This window comes from Dermacentor albipictus, chromosome 10 (assembly GCF_038994185.2).
Source record: "Dermacentor albipictus isolate Rhodes 1998 colony chromosome 10, USDA_Dalb.pri_finalv2, whole genome shotgun sequence".
Taxonomy (NCBI): Eukaryota; Metazoa; Arthropoda; class Arachnida; order Ixodida; family Ixodidae; genus Dermacentor; species Dermacentor albipictus.
In genome coordinates this window covers 98,398,829-98,412,665 of record NC_091830.1, presented here as the reverse complement: position 1 = coordinate 98,412,665, position 13,837 = coordinate 98,398,829, and the positions used below count along the sequence as shown (strand labels likewise).

Here is a 13,837-nt window from a genome sequence, read left to right as displayed (position 1 = left end):
ATTTGAGAACAAGGTATATAACGTTGGGCATGAACAGCACGTACAGTTCCTCTTATGAAGGTATATATTTGATATTGTTCTAAACACTTTATATGGGCTACGAAAACAAGGTAGGCAGGTTTTTGTATCATTAGTAAAAATCCGATTAGTGTTTAACCACTCTATGAAAAGATGCACATCCTGTTGCATCCTGTCGGAGGCCTCTTCATACGTTTCACTTGGTATCGCCAGGGCAGTATCATCCGCGTATAAGAAGAGTTGTGAGTTCAGTGGAAGACAGGTCATATCGTTGACGTAAATATTAAATAACAAGGGTCCTAAAATTGATCGCTAAGGAACACCTGTCACAACGTTTAAAATTGGGCTTTATAATCCGCCTAGTTGGACGCACTCGGCTCGATCAGCAAAATAGCTTTTAAAGAACATGTATGGACCTCTAAAACCAATACTGCCAAGTTTATCTAATAATACGTTGTAATTAATAGTATCAAAGGCTTTTTGCAAATCAATAAAGAGTGTAAGGAAAATGTTATTGTTATCTATTTCTTTGCAGACTAGGTCATGAAAATCCTCTAGTAGTTTTACCGTACTTTTGCCTTTGCGGAAACCATACTGGGCTGCATTTAGTAGATGGTACTTATCAAGAAATGATGTCATGCTAACATGTATAATTTTCTCTATGATACAAGCGAGGGAGGACAAAATTGCGATTGGTCTATAATTATTATAATCCTTTTTGGAGCCTTTTTTATGCAGTGGTCTGATTACGCTTACTTTCATGTACGTGTGAATTTGCCCAGTTATTAACGTTTCATTGATAATGAAAAGTAATACAGTTTTAAGTATGTCAAAATGCACCATGAGATCTCTTATCCTAACACTATCATAGCCAGGTGATCTTTTTACTGGCGTTGTTTTCAACATGACCCATAATTTTGGCTCAGTGACAGTAGGCATGTAAGGTGAGTGAATGCTCGAACCAACTGCAGTAGCGTTCGCCATTTCGCTTCCCTGTCTACACAAGAAAGTAACAGATTCTACAAAGTGTTTATTGAACTCAGTGGCCAATTCTACCTTGCCTTTATCTGGAAAGGCCTGTTCTCAAGTATCTTCAATGCTTTTCTTGGATGGTTTTTCTATGGTGCTTTGCACTAATTTCCAAGTTTTTTTTTACATCCCTACTGCATGCCGAGAATTGATTAAGCTGGTACTACGTTTTTTTTTTCTTGCCAGTCGTATTTTTGCTGTAATCTTATTTCGCAGTTGCCTGAATTCCTTTCTTAGTGCAAAGTCATGAGGGTTATCATTGCGCCTTCTTAAAATTTACTCTTGATGTAAGATAGCTCAATAATTTCCTTGTTTGTCCAAGGACTTGCCTGATTTCGCCGTTTCATCCTCACTTTAGTTTTCGATTTATTGTAAATTGATTTTAGTTGCTCTACGAGCAGTTCGTAAGCATATAGGTGATTGTGCTGCAACAGGGAAGTCCAGTCATACAACTTAATAGTGAGTAGTGGATGCAGCTGTTGCTGTTAAGGAAGGCTCCATGCACATTTCCGTAGTTTCATATAAAAAGAAAACTTTGTTCCTCCAGCCAGAATAAGGCGGTCCTATTCATTAGAATAACAACACATACTGCATAGCTTGATGGCAGAGTTGTTTCACATGTACCACACATGCTGAAATTTTAACTAATAGCAACAAAACATATAATGTAGAAAAGCTGGCACTTTTCACTGTGGATATGCAGGCACTGGTGTCTGCTGAGCGAGCACAACCAATGACGCCCATTATGCAGCGCGCCCAGAGCTTGGAGTCATCAGAAAACATTGTGTTCGTGGACTCAATATCATCATGTGATTCAAGATGGTAGCACGGCCACTGTGCTGCTCACGGCCACGAAAGCAGGAGCAGTACCTGTAGCTGTGCTTGTGCACAGTTACCAAACAAGGGAGGGGTACCGTGCTGCTTTTCAGCTGCTGAAGGACAGGCACCCATCATGCTTCGGCAACAAAGAGGTACAAATTGTACATTGCAATTAAAACATGTTGTAAAAGAATCTGCATCAGTGCTGCTGAAGGAACAATTGGCATTTTTATAATCCTAGAATTTATTCACAATAATTTTAATAATACCAATATTTTTATAAACTGGCTTGCCAGTTTTATAAAACAGGAAGTTACTAGTACTTTATGGTTGCCAGGAAACACATATCCATGCTTTTCCCACAACAGCCACAAGCACATTGATTTTTCAGTTACATTTACCGATTACTGCACAATATGAAAATATACCCCACATCAACAGCTCCATAGCTAGTAGCTAGAACTGGAGCTGTTATAAATATCGTCATTGGTAACAATCATATAAACAATGAGTGCATAAGGAGGGGTAAAACATTTCCTTGGGTGAATTCTTTCATAATTGAGAAGGAAAAACAATAGCACGAAAGAAGCAAGGATGAGATGAGTGCACATGACTGATGCTTAATTCCAACTAATGTTTCCTAAGAAATATGACAACTGTAAGTACAGCACGGGACCAGCATGGGAGTATCCCATTCATGATAAAGGAGCCACATATCCAAGAGTCACCCTTGCCCCCAAAACAACCACTTTGTAGCCATGCATCATAACAGAACCGTGGGGCCCAATACAACAGAGGGGATAACAGACAGTAGAGATTATTGCACAATATGACACTAGACTCTAAAAAATATGGTAAGGGAGGTTCAAGCACATGCTCTGACCCACCAATTAATAAAAACTAGGGGTGTGCGAATATTGAAATTTTCGAATACGAATCGAATACGAATAAGGCGAAAAACTGTCTTCGAATATCGAATATATGTGTAATATTAAAAAATTGCAAAACGAGGTAACAATAGCTTTATTACCCTTTTGAAAATAATATTGCATTTTACGAGGCTGCTTCAGGTTAAAGAGGCACTCATTATAGGTATTGCACTCAGGTAATGTCAGGTAATGCTCTGTCCGGTAAACGCTTGTTACAGATTATCGCGAAGGAAAATTGACTGCTCAACATGTTCAGAAAGTAAGGGCTCTCTATGCACTGTGACAACATTTGTCCAGCTAACATTTTCTAGGTGCATATTTTATTGCGCATACTTACAAAGCCCGAAAGTACATCATATATTGTTATGAAACACCCCTGGAATAAAGCTTGGATAAAAAATCTCAACTGATCATGTCTCACGGGCCTGATGCAGATAGACTGGAACAGAGCGTACACATTCATAGTAAGGTTCGTTACAGCACTTAAGATCACAGTGCTGTAACGCTGTGTCGTCGTTCTGTACCTTTTATTTGTCCGTGTTTTGTGTTGCGCTGTAACGAACCTTACTATGAATCCCAAAAAACTGGCCCAACTTGCCATTTTGATGCAGAGCATACAGATAATGAGCGGATCATGTGAAGCTCTCAGTTAATAAACATGTCTTTAGGAGAATGTGGAGCAAGCACATAATTCGTTAATTGCTAAATTAGACACAGTCTGTCCGAATATATTCGCCGTTTCGACCATTATTCGGCCGTCCTCGAATATTCGGGAATTTACGAATATGCATTTCTCGAATCGAATACGCTTCGAATAAGGAAAATATTCGATGCGTATTCGAAATTTCGAATATTCGCACACCCCTAATAAAAACCTAGAAGACAAGACACAAAAGCAAATGCTGCGCTGGTAAGCAAGACCTGTAAGGAATACATAAAAGAAAACAAAAACGAAAAAAAGAACCTAAGATACTTGACTAAGAAACTTTATAAAGCTTGAACTATAAGAACACTAATCATGCTTAACGAGGCGTTGCATCAGGAAACAGGGACACTGCACATATCCTTCCAGAAAGGCGATTGCTTTGTCGTTAGGTACTAAAGAAGGCATGTTAATGCACTTATCACCCGACTTCAGAATATGAAATGCCTCAACAATTTCCAATGCATACAAAAATTTTCACTCACACATTTCTAAAGCCCTGACGAGACAGAACAGAGAGGGAAATTGTTGAGGCATTTCGTGTTCTGAAGTCGGGTGACATGTGCATTAGCCTGCCTTCTTTAGTGTTAATTGACAAAGAGATCACCATCCAGGGAGCATATGCATAGTATGGCTGTTTAGTGACACAGCACCTCGTTCTTTAAACATTGTTTTTGGTTGTTCTAGTTCAAGCTTTCTATAAGTTTCTTACTCAAGTATCCTAGGTTATTTTTTTCTTTCATTATTGTTTTGTTATGTATTCCTTACAGGTCTTGCTTACCAGCACAGGATTTGCTTTGCAGACTTGTGTTTAGAGGTCTATCAGTTGGTGGGTCAGAGAATGTGCTTCAACCTATCTTCACATATTCTTTAGAGTGAAGCCGTTCAATAAGCTATTGTCTGTAAACACCAATGGTATATTGGGCCACACGGTTCTGTCATGGTGCATGGCTACAATGTGGTTGTTTTGGGGAGTGAGGGTCTTCTTGGCGACTCCTTGATAAGTGGATGTTTTACCATGAATGTGATACCCTATGCTGGTCTCGTGCTGTACTTACAGATATCAAAATCCTTCAGTAAACCTCAGTTGGAATTAAGCGCCAGTCTTGTGTACTCGTCTTGTCCTTGGTTCCTTCGCGCTACTGTTTTTCGTCAATCAATAACATAGGCAGGCATTTCAAAAATCACATGCCACGGAGTATAAAATGACAAGAACTTACACAAATATTATGATGCGTAGGTGAATGAATAAGCCAAGCACTACAAGCAAGCACATTAACATAGGGAGAAGCTAGTCTTGTGCCAGAAACAGTGCTCTGAATGACAGTTAACAAAAAGGCACATAAACCTTCATAACATTTGGGTAATATATATATATATATATATATATATATATATATATATATATATATATATATATATATACCAAATTTACTTGCATAATGATGGCACTCATCTAATGATCGCACCCCTGAATTTTGTCGTCAAAATTAGATTCTTTTCCTTACCAGTGTAATGAGCACACCCCCTAACTTGCCGTCGTGTGCCAAGTCTAGCCAATGATGATCGCGCTTACCATCTGTCGAATGCTGTCGAATGCTACGCGAACGACTGTTCAAGACATACCAAGTGGTCTGCATGCACCAAACATTTTTAAGCGGATGCCCCATTTGATTCCTTTCATCACTTTGCACACTTCCGTGAAAAACAAGCTACAACGAAATTTGCCTTGGCTTTATTATTTGTAGGCTTTATAATGGTTCTGGTCAACAACAACAACAAAAAAGGCGGCTTTTGATTCTTTTCGTCTGCACTCGTGGGCACGCAACAAATCGCGTGTCGCAATGATAGTAGCCATGTGTACACGCTTACGATACGTTAGAAGTGTACCCTGTTCATACGCTGACGCTTGTAACACAGCTAAGATATTCACCCACCGTTAGCGGAGACGTGCCGTATTAGGATAGTACTGAAAACAAATGCCGCAGTTTCCGCAGCATACCCGCCAAGTGTTTCTATGTCCCTGGCAGCTAAGCATGCCCATCTCTTTTTCTGTACCCTCAAAGTGGACATGGCTATGTTATTGCCGCACACTTGCCGATGTTAACAATATTATTCATTACTGATACGAAAGAAACTATTTCAATGCACGTAATGTACTCATGGAAAGAAAAAAAATCGCGTTCGGCGCGTTCGGCTTGCTCCGCCGGTCACCATGTTTGTTTTGGGATCCCGCACTGCACAGCGGCAGCCGCGTGTTTGTTGACATGTTGTCAACCTGCAGCAAATGTGGGATGAAAAGGTTGTTTTCTTTTCGTAGGAAATTCAGCTCGCGTAATGATCTCACCCCTGAATTTGCGGCAATTTTTTTTTACACAAAAGTGCTATCATTATGCGAGTAATACCATAAATATATGTATATAAACATTTGGAACAGGCCTTCTATGTCAGTAAGATTATACATTTGTTTTCCAAAGACAGCATGAAGTAATGCATTTGTACTTTGCTTTTGAGACCATGCTCTTGCGTGATGTTATATGGGATAATAATATATTAAGGAAATGCAGGGTTCATCCATTAAAGCTCTGATTCATTAAGTTCTTTTTTACCTGCAGGCTCCGACAGCATTCATGACTGACAACTACAGGGCGGAGAAGGATGCCCTTTGTGACGTCTGGCCCTCAGCAACACAATTGCTGCGCATCTTTCATGTTCTCCAAGCTGAGTGGCGCTGGCTTTTCGCTGCGCACAAGATACCAAAAGATGACCGGCGCCACCTCCTGGCAAGCTTTCAGAAGGTAACAAAAAAGGCTTAAAGTGCTTACACTAAGCTTCAAAATGAAATAAAAAAGAACACAACAGAAATAAAAGTAAATATTACTCGAAACAGTTAAACAAAGCTGATGAGATTGTGTCACTACTTAGAACAGTAGAACTAGCTTGCGGCTGTTTTTACTATTAGGCTTCAATTTTTTTGTGGTGTTATGTGGCGTTCCGTCCGAGTATTGCTTGTTAGGACAAGTGCCTTAGACATCCACTAAAAAGTACCTGCGATAATGGTCAGCAAATACAGCATGCAACAAGCTTCACAGTTCGTTGCTACTTTTAAAGCAGTGTTGACAAGCACGTGCACCACTTCAAGAAGTGGGCTAAAGGGTTTCAAGTAAAGGTCATGCATTTAGTACAATAAAAAATGCACTGCAACCCAGGTTCTAGTAAACGGAGTGTACAAACTTATGCAATTTGTCTTATTTCAGGACGTATTAGTGCATGTGTAAATCGGAGATGCACGATAAGAGAAGCAACTGAAACGCGATGCAACAAACTATTACTGTAAGGCCCGGATTAAGGTAGAGGTCTGTTATGAAAAGGGCACTTGCTACACGATAAAAGCGAACAATATACACAGATAAAGGTGATGAAATATGAAGCACTGCTGACACTGCTATCGCCCCTCTCAGCTGCGAATTGTCACCCTGGCTGCAGCTTAAGCCAACGTAGAAGTGTAGGTGAATGGCGCAAGATATGGACAATTTCTGTCCCATGGAGGCAGCAGCAAGCTGCAGAAAGAGGCGCTGCACGATAGATCTTTGGCGAAGCTTGTTCTGAGCCACCGATGAAGCAAGATTGGAACTTTATAGTCAGAGCAAAGGTAGAGAACATCTCGTAACCTGGATTGGGAAAAAAGAACGGGTGCGGCGTATCAGGTCAGAATGACCTTGGTTGTCTTTTTCACTTGCCTCACTACTCAGCAACATGTTGGTGAGATTACGCCACACAAAAGAGAAATTTACAGATGGATGTTGATTGAATACAAGCGACAGAGAACATATGCAAGCCCACAACAAAGCGAGATGGTGTAAAAAGCAAAGAGGTTACATAGGGCGAGGAATAGGGCTAGTTAGCATATGCTCATGATAAGCTTCCACGCTAGGTTCTTCACGCCAAGAGAAAGACGAAATGAAGAAAAAAAAGACTAATGGAAAATGGCACAGACTAGCATCAATCTTTACCTTTGGACAATACATATACACAAGGTGCGCTAAAATATAATGCAACTTAGTTTGTAACTGATTGAGTTGAAGACTTGTCACACTTGTGGGCGCCGGGTGCATCGTCCACAAGAAACACGCAATATGCATTGTATCAATATTTGCTTTAAAAACAATCTTCTTTCCAAAACCACATGCTTTCAGAGCTGCTCCATTTACTCAGTATACGGTAGCACTGGAGAGCCTCTGGTGGAGTCAGTCATTTGGTCTACCATGAGCTAGAGGATGCTGTCCATGGTCCAAAAATGTCATTTCACTGAATCGATTTGCAAATTGCGGAGAAAAAGTATACATATTTCATCTGTACTTATTTCTCAAAAAGTTGCAAATGATCAGATCAGATAATCAGATGAGCGGCGACTAGGTTCCACAGTCACTGATCTGATTATTTTTGATGTCAGAAGCTGCACCACAGATAGTGCCACATGACATGGGACACTGTCATGTTGCAGCATCAAAGGTTGGCAATCACTGGCCACATGTGAGAAAAACCGGGAGCACGGCGAAGCGTCGTCAGGGGAGAGGGAGTCCCGCGACGCGCCTGGCAGCGGTCCCAATGCGCGCGCGGCGCGCCTCGTGTCGGGGCAGCGCCGTACATTGAGAGGAGGGGGTCTTCTGTGTTTGCCGCAAGATGGCTCTGCGTGTGCGGAAAGCGCAGAAGAAATGCAGCGGAAACGCACTTCGCAACTCGTGTAATTGTGACTTCAGTACGTTACATGTTCATAATTACCGATATACACCGCAGTATAACTTTCCACGGTTCGTTTCGAAGGCAACACCGCATTCACTAGAGGCGCGTTTGCACCGCTTGGAAGCATCGAACTCGTGGCTGAGTGGTAGCGTCTCCGTCTCACACTCCGGAGACCCTGGTTCGATTCCCACCGGGCCAATCTTGGAAGTTGCTTTTTATTTATGAAGCGCCTGCCGTGATTTATCGCTCACGGTCAACGCCGCCGACGCCGACACCCGACGCCGACGACACCGGCTTTTCTGCGACACGAGCTCCTTAACGCTATCGCGTTAAAATGGTTTTGACTCATCAAAGAATGTCACAGGTAAAAGACGGATTCATTGATTAGTCTGGAGGCGTAAAATCCTTCTATATCTGTAGTGCAAATTGGTCTCAAAATAGGTAGAGAAAAGCTTCAATTTGATTTTCCTTTTACTCATTTGTGCTTTCTAGGGCTGCACTAAAGCTTCAGTGCTGCGACTGCTAAATCTGAAATTTTTTATCAGGGTCTTATTCTAAAATGCACGGATTTATTCTCTGTAATGTCAGTTATGAGTAATTTTTTTCCATTTTGGATGCGAACAAGCAGGGCGAAACACAGGTCTTTAATGCTAGCACAGTGATTATTTCACTGTGCGAGCGAGTCCCATTCTCATGGCAATTTTTTTTTCATTCATTAGTCTTAATATCATGCTAGACAGCTATGTTACTATTGCATAATACACGTAGTGAAGGAAATGTTTTCACAACACTTATTTGAAAGAATTATAACACATAAAAATGCAATCATTAAAATGCATGACATGCCACAAATTGACAACCACTGGATAATGGAGTTATTCAAACAAAACGAAAGAAATAGCAAGCACAGACTTTGTGCACAAGATACAGCAATAATTTGGCCTAAATTATTTCTTGCATACTGAAATTTCTGGCAAGAATGGGCTATTTGAAATTCCCGATGAACTATATGAAAAACACCACTAGAAGACAATGAGGATGTTGAAAATGAACTGATACACATCAATGTTACATATTATGTTTCAGATCCCTTACGCAAAAGATGAAGGTGAACTTCAGGCAGCCAAAACATGCCTACGTGCCCTGCCTTATCCATCCTACGTCCAAAGAGTTGAGGCATTCCTTCAACGTGAATATGAGTGGTGCTTTTGTACCGTGCTGGGATTGTCACTAGAGGACAGCTAACCATGCTAACAACTATTCTGAGGCATCTGTCCGAATCCTCAAGGATGTCATTCTCAGCCGCAGCAAAGAACTTTGGGACTGCCTGATAGCCGGTCTTTATCCCGAGGCTGTACGTTGTTGGTTGCTGGCCATGACTGACACCGAGCTCACCTGGAACTGTGTTTGCAACGTCGCTACTGCCATGGAGATGGCAGCGAGATATCCATTGCAAATGGTTCTGAAAAACAAAATTGAGCAGTTATACAGCAGCAGCGAATTCCACTGGCAGAGCAACTCGTCGACGTTGCGACGGGGCTCAGAAGCAGGGGCATGCAGCAACCATGGCCCTGAAAAGCCGACACCCAAGGACTTTGACGCAAAGGACTAAGTCAATTTGTCAACAATGTGGGGGGTGGCACGCACCTGTAAGTTGTCCATTCTTACAGCATCACTTGTTATAAATATCAAAAGAAAGGCCATCTTGCAAAAATGTGCAAAACGAGAGTGGTACACCAATTAGAGCCGGAAACATTGGATAGAGAGTTGCTTACACTTTGTCACACCGATAACCGCTCGGGCAGTCCTGGCATTGTAACACATGTATAGTTAAACGGGAGAGGTACCCATAGAACTAGACACAGGAGCAGCAGTTTCTGTAATGTCGGAGGCAGAGTATGCGAAGCATTTACCGAGTGCTAATTTCAGGCAAGCTGGTATCAAACATGGCACGCCGATTGATACCGCAGGAATCATTGATGTTGAAGTGAGTTACTATGAGCACTGTTTTCATTTGCCTCTAGTAAGTGCTAAAGAGAATGAAGGCGTGAGAATGCCTACGTCTGCTGTGACATACTTATTAGCGCTAACAAGACTAACAAAAAAAATGTTTGGGACAGGACAGAGCACTAGACTAGACAGAGCACAAGTGCTAGACTTGAAGTCTAGCACTCTTTCCTGTCTTAACTTTTCGTCCATTAGTCTTGTTAGCGCTACTATGTAACAGCAAACGCATCAACACCACCTAGCCCAACTTTCTGCATTAATGCCTATGTTGTGTGGCTGCAACTGGTTCAGTAAAGTCGAAATCCAGTGGCATGAAGTAATGCAAGTGAACACACTGACAATGTAAATGCCCTTGACTGACAAATATTGCGAACTGTTCAAGCCTGGTTATGGAGTGATAAAAGATTTCAAGGCAAGCAGTTGTTAAAGAGCATGCTTCACCTGTGTTCTACAAGGTGCGATCAGCGCCGTGTGCACTGTGGAGACAGGTCGATTAGGAACTGGCTAACTTAGAAAAAGTTTGAGTCATATACTGTGTGCACCATAGTGCTGGGCAGCTCTCTCGCGATCGTACCAAATAAAAATGGCAAGGAGCTTCGGCTATACAGCGATTATTGTGTCGCAGTAAACCCTGGAACTGAGGTTGACCAGTACTGGCTCCCTCTGCTAGAGGACATTTTTGCGATGTTACATGGCGGAGCCGCCTTTTCAATTCTGGATTTATCCAGAATTGAAAAACCGCCGGGATAAAATCCCGGCGGTTTTGATCTCCCTGGACTTTACCGGCGCGTTCGACAGCGTGTGGCACGATTCGGTGTTGTTTTTTCTGCGCCAACACCACTGCCCCGCCAACCTCTATCACCTCCTCAAATCCTTCCTGACGGACCGCCACGTAGTCTTCCGGGCTAACGCGGGCGACGCGTCGGCGCGTTCTTCTATTGGCAGTCCACAGGGCTCACCGATTAGCCCCTTACTGTGGAATTTAGTCATCTTTTCTTTACTCGACCTTCCATTGCCACAGGGGGTACATATCCAGGCTTATGCAGATGATACCGTTCTACTCGTTTCCGGATCGTCGCGCTTGCAATTGCAGGCTCTTGCAGAATCTGTCCTCACCTTGGTTTGCAATTGGGCTCGGCAAAACAAGGTCAAAATTAGTCACGAAAAGTCCTATTTCGTCTTTTTCAACAATGGGCACATTGGCACCTCTAAGCGTCGTCCCTCCATTCGAGATGGTTGGAGCCGCATTTTAGGCAGCGCGCCTTAGTCGGGTCCGCCTTATGAGGACACGTTGTGCGCCCGTGCCCATACGTCGCGCAAAAAGTGCAGGTGGGCACGTGGAGGTCTTCGCGCGCGCGCACCGACGTCCACCCTACCGTGAGTCGCGGCCGCGACATGACCCGCCTAAACCCGGTCGGGTCGAGTTCTGCCACGTACGACCGCGCGCCCGCCCGCTCCCCGAACGTCACGCGGACCTTGCACCTGTCGAGGTCGAGATCTAGACCTTCGTTACACTCGTTCAGCGTGCGCAGGAAGTCATCCGGCCCGATGTCGGGGTCGACACCCGTGAACTTGACACAGGGGCTGCGAGGCGGCGCGACGCGCATGAGGATGGACGCGCGCGTGGCTGGGTCGGCGGCTATAGCCTGTTCGAGGTTGGCTAACGATTTATCATCATCCATAAACACGGTCAGTCCGTACCGAGTGTGATGCAGTGTGACGTCCCGGATGTTTTGGGCTCGCGGGTCCACTTTCGACTTGAGGAGGCGAAGCACGTCCCGCGCCGGCGTCGCGGTTGTCGAAACAGGCGTCAAGAAGGCGACGTGTTTGTGCAGGGCGCCGGGCCTCCCCGCCACGGCGGCCGCCGCCGCAACAGCACCGGGTCCGCCGCGGGCCGCGCCGGCAGAGGGCGCAAGGCCCGTCCGCAGAGCAGCCGCGTAGTCCATGCGGCCGGCAGGCGAACCCGCCGAGCCGCCAGCGGCCGAGGGCGCAGAAACGCCGCCCGCGGGCGCGGCAGGACCGTGGCCGGCACGCCCCGGGCCCACCACCGAGTCCGCGAGGCCGCCCAGCCGGGCCCCGGCGACCGCCAGGCGCTCCCGCAACCCGGCCGCCTCCCGCCGCGCCTCGGCAAGCTCCCGCCGTGCCCCGGCGAGCTGCCTCCGCAGCGAGGAGGCCAGGGCAGCCTGCCTGGACGCCTCGCACGTCACGCGCGAGCAGACGCCGTGCGACGCCATGATCTTGTCCAGGAAAAAGTTGCGCGCCTCCGTGGGGACCCGGTTGGCCGGCACGTACGCAAATGCGAGGACTTCGTTTACGATGCGCTCTATTTCCGTCAGCCACTGGTGCAGGGTCGCGGTAACGGCCGCTTCCTCCACGTCCGTGACAGCGGATTTCGCCGAGGCCTGGGACGTCACCTCGTCCTTGTCGTCATCTGCGGCCGGGGGTTGATCGTCTTCAGCGGCCTGCATCCGATCAACAAGAGCCGAAAAGCGAGCGACCACCGCGTCGCCGTCCTCCGAAAGATCGGGTCCCCGCGAGCGGGGCGACTCCCCGGCGGCCGAGGGCCGCGGTGGGGAGCGAGACGGCGACGCGTTCGTGCCCTTGCGCGTTCTGGGCATGGCCGGCCGGCGCTCAGCGGGTATGAGCCCACGCCATATTGGGCCCGATACCCGGGAACAAGGCAGTCGCGGAAAATCGCAAAGAGAACCCCTTTTTGCCCCGGTTTTTTTAGTCGAATACGATCCCTGTGCGCTTAAAAACAACCCCAGCTACAATTTGGACATGCCGAATGGGAAATACCTGGTTTTTCTTGAGAAATCGCGGAGCCCGACGCAGCCGGCCAGCCAGACACTTGCACGCGCGCTCGTGCAAGTGCCTGGCTGGCCGGCTGCTTCGGGCTCCCGTTTTTCGGCGAAAGGTCAGTCATTTTTGATTCCCGGCTTCCAATTTCTGTCAGGGGTTATTTTTGAACATCTGGGGAGTGCATTCGACGCGCGGGTTTGGGCTAAAAGGGGCTATTTTGTTCTATTTTTCGACCTTTCGCCGCGGCCGGCCACCGGCCTACGGGCCAATGGCTCATACCCGCTAGCGGGGCATGGCAGAGAGCGTCCACCCCGCTACTGACCTTCCGCCTGGGAGCGGCTCTGCCTCGGCGGGCGGCTCACCGCGCTCGGACGCGTCTGTATTCTCGAATGATGGCGATCGCATCATTGCGGATGTTAACCTCGGCCCTTCCGAGCAGGGTGTCCCTGCGCCTCCTGGGCGGGCGGATGCCGATCGCCGGCCGGGAGACCGGGCGCATGCCGACTCGTCTTCCGAGCGCGGGGCCGTCGATGCCGCGCTTTCGGCTTCCTTTCAACGGGCTATTGATTATCACAAGCAAATCACAGATGTCCTGTTCGAGAACAACTGTAAAATAACTAACAACTACCGGTCGCAAATCCTGGGCCTTTTGAGAGGCATGTTGCAGGAGTGCGCCGACCTGCGTGCGGTTGCGGCCCGGCAATGTGGACGGGCGGACGAGTTGCGGCACCAACTGGCGCGGACTGGAGCGGCTGGTCCGGTGCTGTGCCCGGCCGCTGTTCCTTCC

The 13,837-nt window shown here is 46.1% G+C and overlaps 1 protein-coding gene across 2 annotated transcripts; it reads right to left on the bottom strand.

The window, feature by feature from the left end:
- Positions 1-7,637: 7,637 nt before the first annotated feature.
- On the bottom strand, positions 7,638-13,105 carry LOC135897293 (uncharacterized). 2 transcript variants are annotated; one of them, XM_065425905.1, is made up of 3 exons: positions 11,950-13,105; positions 9,637-9,703; positions 7,638-8,187 (listed from the first exon to the last, which is right to left on the bottom strand). In XM_065425905.1, the coding sequence occupies exons 1-3, from the start codon at positions 12,864-12,866 to the stop codon at positions 8,005-8,007; spliced, it is 1,167 nt and encodes a 388-aa protein (XP_065281977.1). In that variant the 5' UTR covers positions 12,867-13,105; the 3' UTR covers positions 7,638-8,004. The 2 variants fall into 2 exon arrangements, with proteins under 2 accessions (XP_065281977.1, XP_065281978.1); XM_065425906.1 differs by lacking the exon at positions 9,637-9,703.
- Between the last annotated feature and the right edge of the window lie 732 nt (positions 13,106-13,837).